General features: G+C 45.0%; 1 protein-coding gene across 2 annotated transcripts in view; it reads left to right on the forward strand.

Annotated features, from left to right (window-relative positions):
• The window catches only part of PRY (polycystine-related-Y), a 105,855-nt gene extending 96,565 nt beyond the window's left edge, over window positions 1-9,290 (forward strand). For both annotated transcript variants that reach the window (XM_070998129.1, XM_070998130.1), the window contains one exon: window positions 6,794-9,290. In XM_070998129.1, the coding sequence (XP_070854230.1) occupies window positions 6,794-9,280 (2,487 nt within the window). In that variant the 3' untranslated portion in view covers window positions 9,281-9,290. The remainder of the gene's footprint in view (window positions 1-6,793) is intronic.
• Window positions 9,291-23,719: the final 14,429 nt, after the last annotated feature.

A 23,719-nucleotide genomic window follows, 5' to 3' on the forward strand; every position in this document is an offset into this window, starting at 1 on the left:
GTTCTCGGAGTCTATGAGGATTCTACAGTGGGAGCTCTCGGCCTAGATGCGCCGCGTGGACGGGAAACCAAAACACGCGCCGTTGATCTGGGTCGAGAAAAAGTAGGAGAAGGGAGGGGGTGTAGGGGTAGAAAAAAACACACGGGGTTTTTAAGTTTCAGGTTTGTATTCGCAGTTGATAAGAATAGGGGGCCCTGGCTGCTGCCCTCACAATGGGTATGCTTTCTTACGTGTATTTTGGTGCGCTGGTCGGTGTTGCGCAGATCGACAAGAGCCTAAAACACTAAACGAAAAGGTGCGGCGTCGGGCGCGGGTTCGGAGACGCAAGGCTGACTTGAGTCCCCGGCGGATCAGCTCGTATCTTGTCACGTGTGTTGTCGGTTGTGGCGTGCCGGAGGGATGCTCGGACACTCGTCCACTCTCGGCGAAAAGTCAAAACGGAAGAGGCCGCGCTTAGCAATCAGAGATCGCAGAGGTGCGGGTGTAGGCTCCTTCCGTCGAAATCGCTGCTCGGTGTTCTCCTCGTCGTCGCTGGGCTCCGACTCCCACTCCATTGCTTTGCCCGTAGGGCAGCGCGGGGGACTGGGCTCATCCTTCGTGGTGGATGTCCCGAGGGAGAGTGTCGTGGACGGTCCACGAGAGAGCGCGGTGGGCGGCCCCGGTCCCATCTCTTCATCCTGCGTGTAAGACTCCTAGGACCTCGGCTACCTCGGTCTCATCGGGCCCCATGATCTACAGGCGTGCGGAGGACGGCGGGAAGGTCACTATCGGGTCATCGGGTGGCCGATACGGTTCTTCTATCTGGATCATTTCCCAGCTCGTCTTGATGAGGTACATCCAGGACCCCCGGTGGTACCCGTAACGGTCCTCGCCCCTGTGTACATAGTGTGCCGCGCCTTCCTGGGGATCATCGTCGTACTCCCGGCTGCTCATCGAGTACGCTGGCGTCCTTGATATAGGGCGCCTGTTCGTCGCGTCCTTCCTCGTCGTCGCTGGCGTCTTTAACATAGAGCGCCTGGTGATCCTGGTCGTCGTCGTTGCGCCCGAAAAGGTTGTACTCCCGGCTGCTCATCGATGAGGGTGAGGAGTGAGGTCGCTCTTCCAGAGCCTCCCGGCTGTCGCTTACCCGTCGGGCATGACCGGGTGGATCTCTCGGCGTTCCCGGACGTAGCCGAGGGTCTCGTGTGGTCGTCGACTGGCGGTTACCCGGGGAACTGGGTTTAGACTCTCCATCGCTGTCGCCGGACGACAGTATTATCGTCTCCATGTCCGCCCGTTCGATCTGTGGAAGAAGTAATTAAACTAGCTTAGTTCTATTGATACTTAGCAATAGCGATAAATGGGCAGAATCTCCTAACTTCATTCTTAAACTCTTAATGGTTTACATCGAATTTAAACTAAGCGGGGACACGAAGGGAGATTGGGGTACTTACCCCCCGTTGCTAGTGTCTGGGCGGTCATCGCCTTGACTGTGCGATTTGTCGGATTCTCCCGTGGGCAGTATGGGGCGGTGAATTGGGGTTCCACTCCCGTTTCCTTAAGGAAGTCCTTGAACGTCTTGCTGCTGAACTGTGAACCGTTATCGCACACCAGTTTCCTCGGGGCTCCAAAGTGGCTGATGATCCGTTCGCGGAAGGCTCGTATCAGAGTCGCCGTGGTTGCCTTTCGTAGAGGTATCAGCTCGACCCACTTGGTGAAGGTGCGAAAAAGACGAGGAGCCTGGTATTCGCGACCTGTCTCGTTAGCATCTTTCCGGCTTGTTGTCGCTGTTCTGACTTGTATGTCTGGCACGGGATACATTGACGTACGTATCGACGCACATCGCGAGACATCCCTAGCCAGTAGTACTTCTGCGAGATTCTTATGATTCGTGTAGGACTCGAGCTCGATGTTCGGCTGCTACGCAGAGCTTCCACGATACGTAGTCCTGGTCATCTGGGCGGTGCCCGAGCCGGCGATATAGTTCTCCGTTTTCAATGATGAAGTCGGGGAACTTCATCTTTCGTTGCAGCCACTTGCACTGGTGCTCGCCTTGCGTAAGTCTCTGTAAGTGTTCCAGAGTTTGTCGGCGGTAATGAACGTCGTGTTGATATTGCTGGAGCTTCTGGCAATCCTTCTTTTCTATTTGGTCAAGCCATTTCAGGGCCAGGTGGTCGGTGATTACGTCGAACCTATAGGCTTCGAGGTAGCATCGCAATTTCCGTATTCCCCAGACAATGGCCAAGTACTCTTTTTCCGTGGGTGAATATTTCAGCTCCGCGGCATCGAGCTTGCGGCTGACGTAGGCAATTACTCGTTCCTGGCCGTCGATCTCCTGTGTTAGCACTCCCCCAAGTCCGTAGTTGCTGGCGTCAGTCTGGAGTGTCATCTTGACGGAGAAATCTGGACATGCCAGCACGGGTGCGTCTGTCAGTACACTTTTCAGGAGATCGAAAGCACTCTGTTGCTCCGGCTCCCTCTTCCACAGTTGGTTCTTCTTCAGCAGGTTCGTCATGGGCTGGACCACTGAGGAGAAGTAGGGCACGAATCGCCGGTACCATGAGGCCATCCCGAGGCATCTCCTCAGCTCCCGTAAGCTCGTGGGAGGGCTCAGGTTTCTTACGGCGGCTACCTTGTCCGGATCGTTGTGGATGCCCTGGTCACTGGTCACATGTCCGAGGTAGGCCAGTTTCCTCTTGAAAAATGAGCACTTTTCCTGGCTGATGCGCAGGTTGGCTCTCCTCAATCGTTCAAAGACTGCGCAGATTGTCCTTGTGTTCTCCTAGGCTGGCTCCCATGACAATAATGTCATCGAGGTAGGCGAGCCCGTGTGGGTCGAGGTCTGGCCCGATCACGCTATCTAGAGCACGCTGAAATGACTCGCCACTGAAATAGGCCTCGTCCGGGTACCGTAAATGCGGTACATGCCCGGCTGTCTTTGGCCATGGATATCTGCCAATATCCATTGCGTAGATCCAGGGTCGAAATGTACTTTCCGTTTCTCAGTCGCTCTAAGATGTGGTTGATACGCGGCAACGGCTATGCGGGATGGATTTTGCGTTTACATGCGCCACAGGCCGCGGCTGAGTGGTCTTCGGGGTCGAGGTTGTGGTTCCGATTGATTGCCGTGCTCCGTTTCATTAAATGTGATCGTCTTCCGTTCTCCGGGTCTTCGTCGAGACAGCGTGAGGCTTGCTGTACCACATCTGAGGGTAGTGCCGATGGAAGCGAGAAAATCCATCCCTAGGATTAAAGGTTCCAGCATAGCGGGCATTACCAGAAGGGAACCTGAATCGACTTCCGGGCGAGCGTCACGTTCGCAAGGAGTAACCTCGTTACTTCGACCCTTCGACGTGTCGGCGAGATTAGTCTAAGTGCGAATCTCCCTAAACTGGTGTGGCTGACCGACTACGTCGGCGATGTCCTGGCTAATGAAACTCCTAGATGCCCCGGTGTCGATGGTGACTAAACGCACGTGTCCGCCAAGGTCGACCTCAGCGGCGATCCATCCTCTCTCTATCCTGCTTGTTTGGAACCACTTGTCCGCTCTGCTCTTCAGAAGCTCTGCCATGGCTCGAGGAAGGAGTTCAAGGTCGACCCCGTAGGACAAGGCCCGGCCTGCGACCTAGGGGGTCTGAATATCCATCGAATTTACGATTTCGTTCGGAGACGCAAAGAACCTCGCGGCGGTTCCGGTCGTGGCTCGGCTCCATAAAAGATTCTCGGTTAGTTATCCCCGGAGAGGGGCCAGTAATAGTGAAGCTAGGGCTGGTTCGAGGCTGGCCTACGGCGGAGACGCCGGGGCTTGATCCGGCGCTTATGTTCGCGGCGGGGCCGCTAAGGCCAGGTTTGTTTTCCCCCAAAGGTACGGGGATCGGGGCACGTAAGGTAAATTGCCTTCCTAGGTCGGCGAGTCGAGCCCACACCTCTTGGGTTTTTCCAGAGTCCCTAACTAAGGTGACAAAGTTTCTCCGCAAGTCTTCGACGACTCCTTCGGCGGAGAACCCGAATTCGTTAGCAAAGGCTAGTAATTCGGCCTTCAAGCGGGAATAAATCCACCGCGAGGGGACCCCAGGATTTTTAAGCAAGCGTGGAACAGACTCTCCGGAAATTTTCTGGTCGGGGTCCATGCTTGCAGCGTGTCTTTGATGTGTTGTCGTCTTGGAATAAGGTCTTCGTTGGTTGGAGTCTTTACGGGACTTCTTGGGCTATATGTTTGTACTTTCACAGACAATCGATCGCGTGGACTAAACGGGATCGCGAGTAATCTCGTGGGCTTGATACCGGGCGCGTTTAGGTTTAGGTTATGTCACTCGTCCTGGGGCTACACACTCCCATACAGGTGGTAATTTTCGTGGTCTTTCTCACTATCAGGTCCCTGTTCGGGCGCCACTTGTCACGTAGTTCCCTGGTCGGGGTAAAACCTCAGTCTGGCCAAAGAACCTATACAAGAAATTTATATAGAAGGGTGGAACCTGTAGTAGGAATTTGTATGGGAGGTGGCAGCACGAGGTACTGAGGGGGACGATCGCCCTGCTTGGTGGGAACTTGTTGGGGTCCCGCTGAGAACGCTTTCTGGTGGCAGAGCGAGGTACTGAGAGGTCGATCACACCGCTTGGTAGTGAACTTGGATGACTCCGACTGGGAGGTGGCAGCACGAGGTACTGAGAGGGCGATCGCACTGCTTGGTGGGGAACTTTGGGGGTCCCGCTGAGAACGCTCTCTGGTGGCAGATCGAGGTACTGAGAGGGCTATCGCACCGCTTGGTGGCGAACTTGGATGACTCCGACTGGAGTAAGCTACGGGGATTCCGCTGGGCGTGAACGGCGGGGTTTATCTACTCCGGGTGAACTGAGAGTCTACGGGGGGTCCTACACTCTGGATATTCTCGAAGTCTACTCGGTTTCTACACTCCGGATGTTCTCGGAGTCTATGGGGTTTCTACACTCCGGATGTACTCGGAGCCTACGAGGCTTCTACACTCTGGATATTCTCGGAGACTAAGACGTAACTAAAACCCTTCGCGTGGTTTTGTTGCCTGGTAAAGATTACTTTTAAATTCGGTTGGATGACTCTTTCCTGGATCTTCGTGCGACTAAACGAAACATAAATTTCGGTTACTGCCCCTCTTTTCGATCCGCTTGGCCTATTGTGTCCTCTAGTGACAAGGACAAAAATGTTGTTGCAGGAACTGTGGCTTCGAAAGTTAGACTGGGACGAGTCGCTGCCGATTCAACTGCAGACATCTTGGGAAGCTCTCAAGGGAATGCTGTTGCAGCTGCCCAAGATCAAGGTATCGCGATTCGTTCATACGGACGCCAAAATCCCGTCAGAAAAACATAGTTTCGCTGACGCGTCCATGCGAGCATATGGAAGGTGCATCTACGTTCGCACTAGTACCGCTAAAGGTTTAACAGTATCTTTATTGACAGCAAAATCCAAAGTACCTCCCCTCAAGACGAAAACTTTGCCTCGCCTTGAGTTGTGCGCAGCTCACCTTCTAGCGAATCTTTACAATTGTGTAAGACCATTGCCTACTTTTCCGATTACAAAAGTGTTTCTATGGACGGACTCGGAGATCACTCAGCATTAGATTAAATCGCATCCGTAGTCATTGTCAGTTTTTGCCTCAAACCGAATCTCAAACCGCTTTTATAGTTTCCGAGATCTCAGCGTTCATACGGACAGACTGACAGACGGAGAAGGCTAGATCGGCTCGACTAGGGATCCTGATTAATAATATATACACTTTATGGGGTCGGGAACGCTTCCTTCTTCTTACTTTCCGACGAATCTAGTATATACGTGTACTATACGAGTAACGAAAAGTGTCAATATATTCTCATGTTGCCATGGTTACCTGACCGATGCGCCGTTCGTCGGCACACTGATTCGTGGGTTTCTTTCGTTTCTTTTATGCTTGGAAACTGGAAGAGTGTAGTCGAAATTGATTAAATCGTAATATAAAATACAAAATCGATAATTAATTTCTAATAACGTGATTAATTTAGTGCTATGGCCGAAAGGTATGTTTAAAAGTCTCTAAAGCAAAAACAATTATCAGCCAATTATTTAAGCCAGCGCAGAACGGTTTGTCTGCAACCCTTTAATGAAACCTTTTACGAGCCGCTTCTAGTAATTATTTCAACTCGGCTTAATGGCGTTAAAATATCCTCGCAAGAGATATTACGAAAGGCTCGAAAACGATCCGTATTCGAACTATAGAAAGTAAGTAAGTTCGTTTTCTTATTGTTTTCGGATACGAAACGATACTCGATGCACGTTGACAAATTTGAGGTAAATAATTTGTTGTACCCGTTACTCATAGAGTTAAAGGGTACACTAGATTCGTCGGAAAGTATGTAAGAGGTAGAAGAAAACATTTCCGACCCCGTAAAGTATACATATTCTTCAGGATCACTAACCGAGTCGATCTAGCCATGTCCGTCTGTCAGTCTGTCCGTCTGTCCGTACGTCCGGATGAACGCAGATCTCTGCGGAAACTATAAGAACTATTGTGATTTGGCTTCCAGTTTGTTTCAGCAGGGTGCCACGCCCACTCTAACGCCCACAAACCGCCCAAAACTGTGGCTCCTACAGTTTTGATGCTAGAATAATTGATCCAAAAAAAAGTTTGCCACGCCACCCTAACCCCCACAAACCGCCAAAGCCTGTGGCGCCCACAATTTTCATGCTGGAATAAATGTTTAACTGAAATATACTAGTTTATATATATTGACCCAAAAGAGTTTCCCACGCCCACACGAACGGGTTGTTATATAATTGTTTTTATATAATTTTTTTTCTTTAATAGATATGTGATCATTTTTATGTATGTGACGATGTTATAGTTACTGTTGACGTCCGCCGATTAGAAATAAAAGACAATGATGGTACTATAGCAAATGCCTTGTCTCGAGCTCGTCATTGGCTAGAGTATGCAGACTGGCAAAGAGGCTTTTTATTATTATATCAGGTGGCTAAGTTAATTAAATCAAAAGAACGACTTATTAAATTTATTGACACCCTTTATGTATACCAACCCCAAACAACAGTCCATCTTGCTCATCTAGTGCGCCTTACAAAACGAGTAGTTCTGTCGCTGGAACCACTTGATGACATGGACGTCAATGTTGTAGCAAGAATGCTACATTTAATTTCTTCCACCTTTAAATTAATTATTGTCGGTAATGAACTTAACACCTTAATGGACAATTACTACGAAACAATGGTTAATGAACTATGTGATATTCTCAACAAGTTTAATTCTGAGTGGGAATATATACCCAAATCTCAGTGCAGAGCGGAGTCTGAATCTTGTCTAAACATAGACAACTTTAGAAACAGACTGGAGCAAATGTCCACTCTCAGACCTCAGGGCTTAGAACATATTAATAATTGGTTACATGCGCATTGGAAGTTAAGTAGTTGCCTGTTTTATATGGGAATGGGTACTGCACGCCGCCTTCATCCTGAGGAAGGACCGAAGCTTATTGAACGATCTACTTTTAATATGAGAATGGAGAGTTTTGACTTAGATCTAGATAGAAGTATAGAATTTGAATCCGCCGACTCGATGCATACGCTGGTTTTCACCGAAAAACTTCTTGAAGAATTAAGGCGACGACTTCGAACTGACGAAGTTCTTATTTCTGTTCGAAGTCATAAGCAGAGCCAATATTGGTGGTATCCAGAACAAGAGTCGCAGACTCAAGTGCTCGTAGTTAATGCATATTCAACAAGTAGTATATGGAAAAAGTCTCAAGAGATTTCCGAACCATTTCAATATATCTCAAAACTAAAAATGAATTTTTCGGCGGGTGACTCCGTTAATGATGATGTATCTGCCCGAGCTTTTCAACGTGGAATTGACTTTGATGACCCCGAGGAAGATGTTGAGAACGTCATACACGATAGTGTGTATACTCCATTCGAAATTCGAATGTATCGAACGGAGCTATATGGCCATTCAGTTCTCGGCGTCACATTTACTCAAGCCGATATAGACTATTGTGTACTAATTCGCATGACCAACATACCAAAATTGGAGGATATTGAGATTCAAACTTCTACTTGTAGAGTAAGAACTGGAGTGCTCCAACCAACTACTTTACTTTTAAGGAATCGGTGCGAAAAATCACAACCTGTATATATTTACCTTCGCGCTGCCAATTCATCTGAACCTTGGGATAATTTCTATCATTCAGGAGCCTTTTTTGCATTTTCAACTGAAATAAGGAGCTGCCGAATATGGAATTATGCTCGACCCGAGCCAGGTTGGCAAAATTTTGCATGCATGCCTGAAATGAACAAAAGTATATATTTTGGTATTCATTGCCGTTGTAATTTTATAAGTGACTTTGATGCAGATGCTATGCCAATAATTGCAGTCCCAATGAATTTAAAATGCCACTTGGAACGGCCAATTGTGTCCCATAATTATCAAATGATACTTTTCTTTTTTTCGATAACTTTATGTGGAATAATATATATATTTTTTTACATGAAAACAATTCCTGATTGGGATAAAAGATTATACGTTGAAACATATCCAAAAAGTGACATTTGTTACCGTGGTGATCTTGTTATAACCTGCACCTTTGGAGGGAGATATAACGCTGGTACGTCAGCAAATATTATATTTTCATTTAATTTTTTTAACCAAATAACACACGTAATGGTATATCAAGACCCCCTTTTTCGAACATTTAAAAGAAATAGTACAATTTCTTTTCGTCTAAAAAGGCAACTCTTACGAATACCAACAGGACTTTCGATTGGTCATGATAACTCCGGAATTTATCCTCACTTCTTTTGTAGAAATGTTGTTGTGTATGATATAATCACTGACGAGATGCAAAATTTCTTGATTCAGCAGTGGATACGACGCTTTAGTACAGTTGCTGAATATAAAACCGCTAAGACCTTTTATCGCGCAACAACTTTGGAAAAAGAGATGCGCCCATGGAAGCTTCGATTTTTACACGCAATGGAAAACTATATGGGGAACTGGTATTTGTTTCAACCAATTATTGGACCCTGGCGTTTTGGAACAGAAAGGACCGCGTTTTGTAGATGGGAAAGAAGCTGTATATTTATAGCTAAAATTTTTATTTCCATAAGCTTAGTCGTTGTATTTTTTGGACGCACTGAACCGACAGTATGCGACCCTAGCCCAAAAAAATATAATGACGTCGATGTTGTGATTCGCCTTTGTCTAATATGCTTTACAGTTAGCTGTTTTGTACAGTCTACTTTGGAAATGATATTTAAAACAATTGGAGTTTACGATTTTATTTAAATATACTGTGCTGATCGACTTTTGTAGTATATAAATATTTATTTAGATTGACGTTTCCCTCCGGTCTTCCACCTAATCTAGCAGAACGCATTATCTTAATCTTATGCTAGTCTCCTGAACAAGACAAGTTACAACTGTGCCGGATCTTGTATCTCAATAAAATACAGATAAATCTGTTAATGATAATTCTGTAAAAGAGAAAGTAGATAAGAAAGACGGATTCAAGCAAAAAAAGCATATTAATGGCCCGCCTATTACTTATTAGCATATTAATGCCACCGCCCCTTTCATTAATGTATTTGTGTTTTGGGGAAACTAGCATAATCAATAAATTAACTGATTTTAATGGGTTTAGGGATAAAAATAGTCTCTAGACTATACTTAAATGCCACCATCCCTCCGAACCCCCATGTGACTAAACTGATCACTTGACCATTTTCCTCATAATATGTAAATAATATTCTACAGGTGTTGTTGTGTACTTGAGAATGGTCTCACTCCCAAAATTTCCAAAGACTGTTACCACAGAGGAACATATGCGACTGTGTTAAGGAGAAACTTGTTTTGCAAGATGAATCTCAGTGTTCATGTCAAACAAGGCATAGTGCAACATCGCTTTGTTGGTATCACTGGTCGATGTTTTCGAACCGGTTAAAAACCGCTCTCTCTTTTCCTAGTAGAAACACGAAGTGAAACACAAAGCAAGGAAAATCAACCCCTCTGTTTTATTTTTTTGGAGAAAACTTGGACAATTTTTGGCACGGAAGCGCCCTATCATTTGATAAATATTTAATTATCTACACAAAAATTTTCCTTTATAGCGTGCCGAATACATAAATTTAATATAGTTTATATGTTTTCTCGAATGTAATATCATTTTTCGTCACAATTGTTGATATCAGAAATTTTTGTTAAAGGCGCTTTCGCCACTACTTTTTACCTCGTTATGAGGTGTTTTTGTTTGATATCAGAAGTTTTTTTTGCATAAGAGTTTAAGTACCCCAATACCATGACTAGGAGTCGTCCCCATATGGCTTGGCTATTGAAAAACCAAACATACAGATTCGACCCCTAATCTTAGCTGAACGCCACCTTAAATTAGGCAGTGTAGCGTCATTACCAGTCGAGGATGGTTAAGTATGGGGATTTTTGTCAACCAAAACAAATGTAAATATTTTATGCGATAACTTAAATTATGTTTACTACACATTCTACTTCTGTGTAACTATAGAGCATAACTTTAAAGACTTACTTCTCCTCATAAAAAGGTATATAAATATCTTTGGTGTTCCGGGGCTAAGAAGATTTAGTTATTGTTGCGTCATCGGCTTTGTATAGATTTCCATCATTTCGTAAAATAGATGTATAATGTCCTTCGTTAAAACCTTGACCATGATGAAATATTGCACCTTTTAAACAGTATCTCTTATTTTTAAATCTTAACTCACTTTGTGAGGTGTTTATTAAATTAAAATTGGTTATCTTTGTATGCGCCTGATCGACTAAACTAAGTGAGAACACAAGTATTCAACCTGGATTTTCAATAAGGGACTGACGTTGAAGATGACTGGCGCAATGCGTACTATTGCTGCTTTCAATAGTTCGCCACGAACCATAATTATAGCTTATTAATTCTTTTATTGTACATTTAATAAATTCGGGAATATGAAGTTGAGCAACTAAGTTTTCATCTATTTGTCTGTTTCTTCCATAATCACAGTTAGAGCACTTTATAATTTGTAAGTATAAAAAATGGTTTAATTTGTTGCAGGGCAGGACTTTCCAAAAGCTGCCTGAAAAAATCTCCACTGTCTTGTTGTTCAATATTATTGAATATTTCGAACGTAAATCGGAAATGTCTACATTTTTTCCTGCTCCTCTCTCCTCCTCCTATTCTGATCAATCAATACTGATTCCTTGATAAACCTAATATTTACTGCAAAACCGAATTCGCATAACAAGCCTTATTTGGGTTTTCCATACCACGTATATTGTGTAAAATAACTTTATTTTTTTTTTTTTTTTTTTTTTTTTTGGACGTTGATGCACTATGGTCAGTACAAACAAGTGGCCCTACGACACCAAGCAAAGCTTGTTACGCGCGGAGCCCATCACCGTTTTGGGCGAGTAAACATAATCGCGGACAAAGAAAAAGACAATGTAACAATAGACAATTAAAAACAAGGAAGAACGCTATAGTCGAGTACCTCGACTATCAGATACCCGTTACTCAAAGGGAAATGGAGATATGCAAGCAGCAAAGCGAGATTAAAATGCGCCATCTACCGGCGGTAGACAGATTTAAGCGTTATGGGCGTTAGAGTGGGCGTGGCAAATTTATTTTTGGATCAATCGATAGGTATTGACGACACCAATACATTTCAGTTAAAATTTTTTATCTAGCATGCAAATTGCGGGCGTCACAGGTTTTCGCGGTTTGTGGGCGTGTAAGTGGGCGTGGCAAACTTTTTTTTAGGTCAATCGATTGGTATTGATGAGAACAATACATTTCAGTTAAAATTTTCTATCTAGCATCGAAACTGTAGGAGTTACAGTTTTAGGCGGTTTGTGGGCGTTAGAGTGGGCGTGGCAGTCTACTGAAACAAACTTGCGCTGCGTAAGAAGCTCAGGAATCTGTACGCCAAATCTCAATAGCCTAGCTCTCATAGTTTCCGAGATCTCAGCGTTCATCCGGACAGACAGACGGACAGACGGACAGACGGACATGGCTAGATCGACTCGGCTAGTGATCCTGATCAAGAATATATATACTTTATGGGGTCGGAAACGCTTCCTTCTGCCTGTTACATACTTTCCGACGAATCTAGTATACCCTTTTACTCTACGAGTAACGGGTATAATAAAGGTCAATATACGAATAGACATAATACATCAAGTAAAACTAATTAGTTACTAGGGAGGATAGTATTATTGATTTAAGGATAGGAAGTGAGTCAGTAGTAGATATTAGATGATATAGTCTATTATAATCATTGCAAAGTACTCTAAAAGGTTCATGCATTGCGTAATTAGAGATTCTAGAGTTAGAGATTATTAGAGTTTCTAGTGAATCTATTTGGCACATTAAAATGCAGGCGACCCAGTAACTCGGGACTCTCTACATCACCATGAATAAGATTTCTAATAAACGTAATACCAAGCATAGTTCTACGGTTAGTTAACGATGGTAAGTTAATTAGAAGTAGTCTACTAGAGTAGGATGGTAGTATTAGGCTTGTATCCCAGTTAAGTCTCCGTAAGGCAAATATTAAGAAGTTTTTTTGCACAAACTAAATCCGGTCTATATGCACCCCATATTGGGGACTCCAAACTGGCGTTACTGGCGTTTTTTTTTGCTGCTTACATTTGTAACTACAATAGTACTGTTGGCTCAATGATAGCCGTTGTTTGAAGTAACAAATGTATATATTTTTATCAGAAATATTTTTATTTTTTTTATTATTACCAACAAGATGTTGCAAATCTCTTCTATATAAACTTCTTAATCTATTGTATTCTAATATAGCCCAATTATTTGTCTTATTACTGCCACTACGTGTACTGCCGTCCGCAGTGACATATTCAGCACACAACCCCGTTCCTCAAATTTGGCAGCCCTTTTGTTTGAAAAAATATACATATCTATATATGTAGTTCAGACGTATGAGTTCTGAATTTCGAAAGCCCACAACACTTGTGGCATATTCCGCGCAATTTAACAAAATTAAAACACAAAAAATTAAATAAAATTCTAATTTACATATATACATACATACACATACACACACACAAACATACATGCAAGACCCAATTTAAATTACCACAAACGGGACAAACGGGAAACAAACACTTTGCCGGTAGCCATCCGCCGTGCAAAGATCCCGTTTTTTAAAACTTTTTTTTTAATTTAAACACACAAAACCATATGAAATCCGGCTTACGCATTTCGCTGCAACACCACCTACTTTGCACTTTTGTCGGACCGACGATCAGTTTTTTTTTCTCCGCGGCATCCCGTATGGAAAACAGAACCCAATAATCATTTAGCAGATCTTGCAGTAGGTTTTTTAATTATTGGGTGGCTGTTTTCGTATATTTACATTGACCACTGGTATGTGTGCCGTCTGCAACGCGTCGCATACAGTCTAAGACAGGCCGTTTACACTGCACTGCGTTTGGGACGTCGGTAACAAGAATTACAATTAACTTTCCAAACTTAACAAGGAAGAACGCTATAGTCGAGTACCTCGACTATCAGATACACTTAACTCAGCTTAAGGGACCAAAGGGACCAGCATGCAGCAATGCGCCACCTACCGGCGGTAGACAGATTCAAGCGTTATGGGCGTTAGAGTAGGCGTGGCATATTATTTTTTGGATCAATCGATAGGTATTGACGAGACCAATACATTTCAGTTAATTTTTAGCATGAAAATTGTGGGCGTCACCGGATTTCGCGGTTTGTGGGCGGTAAAACTTTTCTTTGTGTCAATCGATAGGTATTGATGAGGACTATACATTTAATTATTTTATTTATTTATTTATTTATTCTAGTATCAAAAATGTAGGAGCCACAGTTTTGGGCGGTTTGTGAGCGTTAGAGTGGGCGTGGCACTCTGCTGAAACAAACTTGCGCTGCGTAAGAAGCTCAGGAATCTGCACGACCAATCTCAATAGCCTAGCTCCCACAGTTTCCGAGATCTCAGCGTTCATCCGGACGGACAGACAGACGGACAGACGGACAGACGGACATAGCTAGATCGACTCGCCTAGAGAAGAATATATATACTTTATGGGGTCGGAAACGCTTCCTTCTTCCTGTTACATACTTTCCGACGAATCTAGTATACCCTTTTACTCTACGAGTAACGGGTATAAAAATAAAAATAAATTGAATTATTTCGAAGTGTTTCAGCCAAAATTGAATTAAAAGCTAAAAGCAGCATTCCGATTCCACGCACTACATTCCAGCAAAATAATATATCGTATCCCCTTACATATTTGTATTAATATATTTTTTTTATTCTGTGATATATAAAATGTCTTTAAATTGAATTATGTCGAACTGTTCCCTTAAAAAAAAAAAGGAACACCTTAAGCTGACATCCATTTCTTATATTCTCCAAGATATACATCCATTTCACAGTCCAGCCTTTAAGTATCGTACCCACTTATATATTTGTGTTATTATATTGACCCTTGGTTCTCTGACCAACTTCCAAGTCGTTAAGCCGAAACGCATTAAACAGCAACAGCATCCACGTCCCTAGTCTTTTCCCGTCAGTATAATTTCAGGCTCCTGCTCGAGTCTACTATGCCAATTGGTGAAGGTGAGGAACCAAAAGTTCAGTTAACCGTCCCAACAGCTGGAACATTTAGCCGGGCCAGAGCCAAATCGAGTCGTCACCGCCCAGCCAAAAGGCAGGACCTAGTAAATGCTTAACTTCATCCATAAAGATCAGCGTAAAGTCCTTAACGCTTTTAAAACCCTTGAGAACGGCTGCGTCACAGCTAGTTTTATGCCTGCAAGTCACGAGATCAACTACGAAAATGGCTGAGGCTGAAGCTAAAACTGCTTTGACAAAATTTGTGACTGTAACCGATAGGGTTAGTCAATTCGAAGCCAGGGTCAATACCCCAGCAGACCCACCTCCGTCTGTCCACACTAATAAGGCCAGACTTCAGCAGATACAGGCTCTCTGGGACAAGGTAGAGAAAGAGTAAGAGACGTTCTCTGAGGTTCTATTTGTATTAAATAGTACTGACACGAAGACAGTCATGCAAGCCAAGAATGACTACTGTTACTCTGTCTTTGAACGACGCGCTGCAACACTAAGCGAAACAATTGCAAGAGCTAGTGTTCAACCGATTTCAGAACCTTCCACACCAGTGCCTCTTCCTAGTAGATGCGGCGTACTTCAATTGACTGTGAAATTTTTAGAGGCGACTATGTTCGTTGGTCAACGTTTCGAGACTTTTTTAACCATCTAAGACCAAAATCCGAGGCTTCCAAGAGTTGAAAACTCGAAAACGAGCGGAGAGGCAAAGTCTATTGTATTATCATTATCACCGTTGACTAACGAAGGGTTTGAGTCCGCATGGGGAAATCTGCGGACTCGTTTTGAAAACCAGCGACTGCTCGTCAACAGCCAGCTAAAGATCCTATTCAATCTTCCCTCTGTTTTTCAAGAGAGAGGCAATTCCCTAAAGCACCTGGAGAGCACTATCCAAGGTTGTTCGACAGCTTTGAAAATAGCTAAAGTAGATATAACAAATTGGGATTGTCTTATCGTCTTCCTGTGCTTCTCAAAGCTGCCGAAGCTGACGTTGGCCCTGTGGTAGCAGTCCCTCCGCAAACCATCCGACATTCCAGGGTGGGAAGAATTCAAGACCTTCTTAAAAGGTCGTCATAGAATCCAGAGCGTCCTGAAAGTGGACCGCGGATTATCCATATCTTTGAAAATAGGCTCACCGTAAATCCACAGTCGTGTAAACTTTGTCCAAGGGAGATATATCCTATCCGTCTGTATCCCCAGTTCGTAAATTTGTCGGTTACCGACCGGGTAAAGTGTATTAAGCAACAGAAACTCTGTCTGAACTGTTTTGCAAGAAGCCACATGTTGAGAGACTGCAAAAGTACGCACAATTCTTACACGTGCAAAAGTCGCCAAAATGCTCTCTGCAACGTGGCGGCCCTTTACAACTTCAGTCAGCATCCGTACCTGACCTCCAACCAGAGATTCAGTCCACTCCGTCGAACGTCCAAACGTACCTCGCCGTGAATACGCAATGGGTCCTCCTATGAGTACGGTGCTCATAGAGATCTGACACTTGGACATTAGGTACTCAGAACATGCCTTAATTGACTCCGGATCCGAGGAGACCTTTAGGTTATTCAACCTTGTTAAGTTCCCCTATGAATCCATACAAGCGCAAGTTTCGGCAGTACACCAAACTATTCCTGCTCAGCCTCGTGAGCGCTGACAATTCCATATAGGCTCCCCCTATCCACAAATTCAAATCGAAGCCTCCGCAAATGTTTTACCACATTTAGCCGGAAATCTCCCATCCTATACGATACCCGAAGAGTCGTCCCCCTCTACAATCTACAATTAGCAGATCCGAATTTCTAGCCAAGTTCGCAAATTGACGTGCTCATAGGCGCCGATATCCTTTCGTCGATTATTTTAGGCGGATTCCATTCAAATTTTTGTGAAACACTCCTTGGCCAAGATACCATATTCGGGTAGATTCTTTGCGGCCCAAGGGCGAAGAATCCCACTTACAGAATATATTCCTTCTCCGCACGGTTGTCTGTCACCGAATCTCAACTAGACGGCATCCATACCCATTTCTGGGAAATGGTGGATGTTTCAGTGAAGCCGGATAAGGAGCCCATTACGGTGTGTGAAAATTCCTTCCAGCAAACCACCACATGGGATAAAAAAGGGAGGTGTTGGGGCGTTGCGGCTTGATCGATGAAATAATTGAAGCCCCAAGATTGAGTGGTACGCATAAAAATACGCGGGTACTTTTGGGTTTTTACGCGACGTGCGTAGGTGAAACATGAAGCCTAACTTAACTTAAGCGCTCCAGAGCAGAGCGGAGACTTAGGGGAGAGATGGAAAGGGAGAGCGGGCGGCAGTGCGAGCGCGCGAGATGTAGACATCTGGATAAAACTGCAGCTCGACACTGCCTCCTGAAATTAAACGCCCTTTTGGCGTGAACAGGAGGTAAGTTTTTTCTTTGCCCTTCAAATAACCTAACAAAATAGACCTTGGAATTTTAAGGTCCATCGCACTGGCGCAAGTCCTTAGGAAATTCCAATGGATGTGCCCCGTTCTGGCCATACGCGTGCTTCAACAACTGGCCCAGCAGGTAAGCAGCAAGTGAAATAATTTCTAACTTTATGTATGTCGATGATGTTCTTGTTGGCGACCACACGCAGAAGTCCGCTTATTCAGCCATCAAAGAGCTCCGCGGAGCCATAGAGAGTGCAGTAGAAGAACCTTTTACACGGTATTCCAAAAGAACACCTTTGTTTGTGCCTAACCGAAGTAGACACTTCCGGGTCACACCGCGGGACAAGGGGGTAATGAGCACTTGTCGCTGGCACGGGGACGCTTTGATGGCAGGACGATCGCGTCGCGGCAATGGTAACGATGGTTACTACGATGCCGGACCACAGGCGATGCTGGAGCTGCGCTGAGGGTGAGCTAACGTGGTTAGCTGCTAGTTGAGATAGTGTATTACGAGCCCTATTCCCAGATGTAGGAAGTAGAACCTCGGAGTTAAGAGGTGTGTTGATAACTGATTTATTCTTCATTTGGTACATGTTTATATACTACTTGGAACACGGAAGTTTAGTGTAATGATTAGTGAAGTAGGCTATATTCTAAAGTAGGTCAGGGAATTATGATTATGGTAGCAGTTTGCGTAGTTGACTTTGCGTAGTTGGCTGACACTGCAAAATGTGCTGACTGCATTGGGGGGTCAGTGTGCCGTTGAGTCGGTGAGACGGTGAGTTAGTGAGACATATAATATGCTGATCAGCCATTCTCATATGCAGTGGGTGCTACTGGTACTGTTCCCAACTTGGCTACTGCTTGATTTGTTGGGTGTGGTCATGTTGAGTACCTTTGGGTACGAACATTCTCCCCCCCATTGAGGGGTACCCTCAATTAAGTCGTGATGTCGGTCAGCCCTTGACCGAATTGTATAGGAAGAACCTAACAAATCATTGACCAAGGTGGATCTTTCCTTCAACTGCGGTTCCTGTTTGTGATTCAGGTCCTTCACATCTTCTTGATGCTGCTTAACACTCCCCTTTGCGATGAAATTGACATTATCGTGGGGACTGAAATTGTGCTCTCGTAGATCTTGATCATTTGGCACGTCTATGGTATGTGGACATTCTGCAACAAAACTAATATATTTCTTGGTTAGGTTTAGAAATGTTGAACCAAAGTCAGCCTTCTTGTAGGTTTTAAATTGATGAGAAGTCGGTTCTATATTCATCGGATTTTTATCTTTTGTTGGCTCATAAGCAGCGTTCGGTCCTGCAAAATCACCTCTGCCTTCTACCAGAATAGGGTTGATTTCCGTATCAGATGAGGTTTCCTTATTGAGATAACCTGTGATTACATAACCAAGCCTAGTGCCTTGTGCCAAAGGTTTATTAGGTCCTAGTTCAAGAAGTTCACCGGTTATTACACGAGAATACACCTCAGACCCTAGGGTTAGGTCAATGGGTCCAGGTTGCCGAAAGTCCGGATCTGCTAACGGCAGTCCCTCGGGAATATTAAGATCGGTTGTAATCGGTACTGACGGTTGGTCTGTAATGACTGTGGGCATAATAAATACCTCTAATAGTTTTTCAAACCCTGATGTACATGATGAGAGCTTTAGTGTTGATCTAATTGCTGTAGATATCTTTCCTCCGATTCCAGATATTTCAATCGGTGACCTTTCCTTAAGAGATAGCAGATCTGCCATTCTCCTTGAGATAAGATTCACCTGTGATCCACCATCTATTACAGCGCGACATGTTTGTAATTGACCGTTTGGCCCTTGTAATGAGACCTTGGCAGTCGCGAGCAGAGTATATCCTCCTACGTTGTCGTAGCCTGCAATGGTTACTGCGCCGGCCACTGGATTGCTAGTCGGTCCTTTGTGTAACAGTGAATGATGCCGTTGCTGGCAGACTCGACAATTGGTCGGTGATCCACAGTTTTCAACCATATGAGCTGTAGACAAACAATTTGTGCATGCTCCTATTTGAATAATGGCTTGGCGCCGTGTTTTGGGGTCCATTTCCTGGAAACGGCTACATGCTCTAAGATTATGTGGTCCTAGGTGACAAATCTTACAGCTCTCTTCGTTGTAAACTGACTGATGGCGTAGTGTTGCTGTAGGTTGAGCGCTTATCGTCTCCAGCATGCAAGCGCGCCGTTCAATAAACGTTAGTACACTCCTTAACGTTGGAATTTCCGTTGGTGCATCCGCTGAATTTTCTAGAGCAGCTAGAGACTGCTGGTCTAGTTTTCTTCTGATAAGAAAACACAAGATTGGATCCCAGGATTTTGTGCTGATATCAAGGTTTTGAAGAGTACTTATTGAGTTTTTTATAGTGTCATGTAATGCCCTTAGTTGGCGCGAGGAACCGTCTATGGGCGTATGGTCAATAATTTTTGCTATGGCGGCGAATACTAGTATTTTGCCGTTCTGGTACCTGGCCTTCAACCGCAACCAGGTGTCGTCATAGCCACCCTGTGAGAAGGCTGTGTCTGTCAAGACGTTCCTCGCTTCCCCACGAAGCGAACTCTGTAGAATATGTAGTTTTTGACTGGCCGAATATGGTTTGTTATGTACCAATTCCACAAAGAGATCATGGAACCGTGGCCAGTCTAGATACTCGCCGTTGAACTCCGGAATGCTAATTGGCGGAAGTGCCAAGTTTAGGCTCATTGGCGCGTCGTTTTCTCGTAGCAGGCTCATTTCGTATTCCTCGTATAATGTGTGGAATTGGGCTAGCTCTGCTTCTGCCAGAGCTGCGGCCCCAGGTGTGCTATCCAATTCGTCGTGGGCTTGCCTCAGTAACGCCCAATGGAGATCCAGGTGCCTTTGTAAGGCTGGGGTGACAGTTGGGGCGTTCGAGGCTAATGTTAATGATGACTCCAATTCGTTGCATCTTCTCTGCAACTGTCGGATCACCGTGTCAATTGCGGAATCTCCTTTGACTTGATCTTTTGTTGTGAGCTTGATGTTGGCCGAAGTTCGTCTGGGGGCCTTCGGAAGCCCGCTTCCAGTCGGCATGTTGTCCAGAAAGATATTCTGATATTTTTCGACCAGCTCTTTAAGTGCTACTAATCGTGAAGAGTACTCACTTCCAGTGGGTAATGCCGCTTGCTGAACTTCTTCATCTAGGTCGCATAACTGCTGCCAGAGATCGTTTAACTGATTTAGCTTACCGGAATAATAGCCGTCTCGGTGGCGTCGGTCGGCAGAATCCTTGCCATAATTCTTAATGAGCTGTTGGATTTTCCCTTGCAGCTCGTTTTGGGTGTCTAGTAATCGATTGTGTAAATCGATTCTTGTGTGACTTGTTTCCTCAATGAATGAAGTAGACATATTGTGTGTCTTGGAAACAAAGAATCTTGTGAAGCTGGATGAAGCTGAGTATCCTGTGAAGCTGGATGAAGCTGAGTATCCTGTGAAGCTGGATGAAGCTGAAGTTCCTGTGACGCTGGAAGAAGAAGCGTATCCTGTGAAGCTGGATGAAGCTGAAGTTCCTGTGACGCTGGAAGAAGAAGCGTATCCTGTGAAGCTGGATTAAGCGGAAGTTCCTGTGACGCTGGAAGAAGAAGCGTATCCTGTGAAGCTGGATTAAGCTGAAGTTCCTGTGACGCTGGAAGACGAAGCGTATCCTGTGAAGCTGGATTAAGCTGAAGTTCCTGTGACGCTGGAAGAAGAAGCGTATCCTGTGAAGCTGGATTAAGCTGAAGTTCCTGTGACGCTGGAAGAAGAAGCGTATCCTGTGAAGCTGGATTAAGCTGAAGTTCCTGTGACGCTGGAAGAAGAAGCGTATCCTGTGAAGCTGGATTAAGCTGAAGTTCCTGTGACGCTGGAAGACGAAGCGTATCCTGTGAAGCTGGATTAAGCTGAAGTTCCTGTGACGCTGGAAGAAGAAGCGTATCCTGTGAAGCTGGATAAAGCTGTGAGTCCTTTAGTGGGAAGGGGGTTGCTTGAGTGTGATCCTTTGTTGTTAAAGGATCACGTCGGGGTCACCAATGTTTGTGCCTAACCGAAGTAGACACTTCCGGGTCACACCGCGGGACAAGGGGGTAATGAGCACTTGTCGCTGGCACGGGGACGCTTTGATGGCAGGACGATCGCGTCGCGGCAATGGTAACGATGGTTACTACGATGCCGGACCACAGGCGATGCTGGAGCTGCGCTGAGGGTGAGCTAACGTGGTTAGCTGCTAGTTGAGATAGTGTATTACGAGCCCTATTCCCAGATGTAGGAAGTAGAACCTCGGAGTTAAGAGGTGTGTTGATAACTGATTTATTCTTCATTTGGTACATGTTTATATACTACTTGGAACACGGAAGTTTAGTGTAATGATTAGTGAAGTAGGCTATATTCTAAAGTAGGTCAGGGAATTATGATTATGGTAGCAGTTTGCGTAGTTGACTTTGCGTAGTTGGCTGACACTGCAAAATGTGCTGACTGCATTGGGGGGTCAGTGTGCCGTTGAGTCGGTGAGACGGTGAGTTAGTGAGACATATAATATGCTGATCAGCCATTCTCATATGCAGTGGGTGCTACTGAGCGCCTGGTACTGTTCCCAACTTGGCTACTGCTTGATTTGTTGGGTGTGGTCATGTTGAGTACCTTTGGGTACGAACAACCTTATTAGGGCCGCCTTTCTGGAGTTGGAAGACGCCAGTATGGCAAAAACTCTGGAAATCCGTTGGCACGCGACGTCTGAAAGTTTTCTTTTTTTGCCGATAGATATTTCTCTCCAAACAAATTACACCAATAGAGATATTTTGTCCCAGATAGCCAAACTGTTTGATCCAGCAGGATAATCCAGTCTCTTCCTACTGATCTCGTCACAAAGTGGCGTGACTTTCTTGAGGGGTATCCAACCCTGAAAGAAGTTAGCATTCCAAGATGGGTAATATTTCATCCAGCGGCAAAACTGAAGTACCATGGGACTTACGATGCATCCCAGAGCGCCTTTGGTGCTGCCATCGTTGTTCGCGTCAAAGCGACTGATGGCTGCTTCACCCCCTTGCTTTCGCCCAAAACCCGAGTTGCTTTAGTAAAGTCTCTTACCATACCGCGTTTAGAACTGTGTGGTGCGGTGCTTCTCTCCAAACTCGCTGCAACAATTCTCTCCGAAATGCCTCCTTCTCAGTATAATACATATTGTTCAGGCCCACTGTCCGGCGAATCTGGACTGGCCCCGCTATCCAGCTGCACCAGCTGCACCGCTCTACCGCTCTCCCGCTCTCTCGCGCTCCCGCTCTCCTGCGCTGTTCCTAGCTCCCTCCATGAAGTCTCGGCTGCGCTTTGGAGCGCGGAGCGGAGCTTAGACTAAGTCAGTTCGATTTCTGGAGTTCACCTGAATAAACCGCGGTCGTACCCCCGCCTACTTTCGAAATTCACTTTTTTCTCGAGTTCTTATTTTCGATTAAGGGGCAAACGCGTTCGAGTGGTTTCTCCCCTACAGCTTCCGCAGCACCAGCAGCAAGCCACCGAAGCCCAGCGAAGCAGCCCGCCGACGCCGCTAGTTTTCCCGCCGTCGCCTCCCACGCCATTCCGCCATCACACCACGGTACCCCGCTACCCCCCGGCGTACATTTTGGTCCTTCGAGCCGGATAAGATAAGTAAAGCTTTTCGTCTTATTAATTGCCGGTCTGCAGTCAGACACTCGAAAATATAATTCGTTTGACTTTCTGTACGATTTGTCCAAAACCCTAGTCCGATTAAATCCGACAACGGTAATTAAAAACAAGGAAGAACGCTATAGTCGAGTACCTCGACTATCAGATACCCGTTACTCAAAGGGAAATGGAGATATGCAAGCAGCAAAGCGAAATTAAAATGCGCCACCTACCGGCGGTAGACAGATTTAAGCGTTATGGGCGTTAGAGTGGGCGTGGCAAAATTATTTTTGGATCAATCGATAGGTACTGATGAGAACAATACATTTCAGTTAAAATTTTCTATCTAGCATCAAAACTGTAGGAGTTACAGTTTTGGGCGGTTTGTGGGCGTTAGAGTGGGCGTGGCAGTCTACTGAAACAAACTTGCGCTGTGTAAGAAGCTCAGGAATCTTTACGCCAAATCTCAATAGCCTAGCTCTCATAGTTTCCGAGATCTCAGCGTTCATCCGGACAGACAGACGGACAGACGGACAGACGGTCAGACGGACAGACGGACAGACGGACAGACGGACATGGCTAGATCGACTCGGCTAGTGATCCTGATCAAGAATATATATACTTTATGGGGTCGGAAACGCTTCCTTCTGCCTGTTACATACTTTCCGACGAATCTAGTATACCCTTTTACTCTACGAGTAACGGGTATAACAAGGGAGAACGCTATAGTCGAGTACCTCGACTATCAGATACCCGTTACTCAGCTAAATGGAGATATGCAAGCAGCAAAGCGAGATTAAAATGCGCCACCTACCGGCGGTATACAGATTTAAGCGTTATGGGCGTTAGAGTGGGCGTGGCAAATTTTTTTTTGGATCAATCGATAGGTATTGACGAGACCAATACATTTCAGTTAAAATTTTTTATCTACAATAGCATGAAAATTGTGGGCGTCACAGGTTTTTGCGGTTTGTGGGCGTTAAAGTGGGCGTGGCAAACTTTTTTTTGGTCAATCGATAGGTATTGATGAGAACATTACATTTC

This window comes from Drosophila suzukii (genome assembly GCF_043229965.1).
Source record: "Drosophila suzukii chromosome Y unlocalized genomic scaffold, CBGP_Dsuzu_IsoJpt1.0 scf_Y1, whole genome shotgun sequence".
NCBI classification, from domain to species: domain Eukaryota; kingdom Metazoa; phylum Arthropoda; class Insecta; order Diptera; family Drosophilidae; genus Drosophila; species Drosophila suzukii.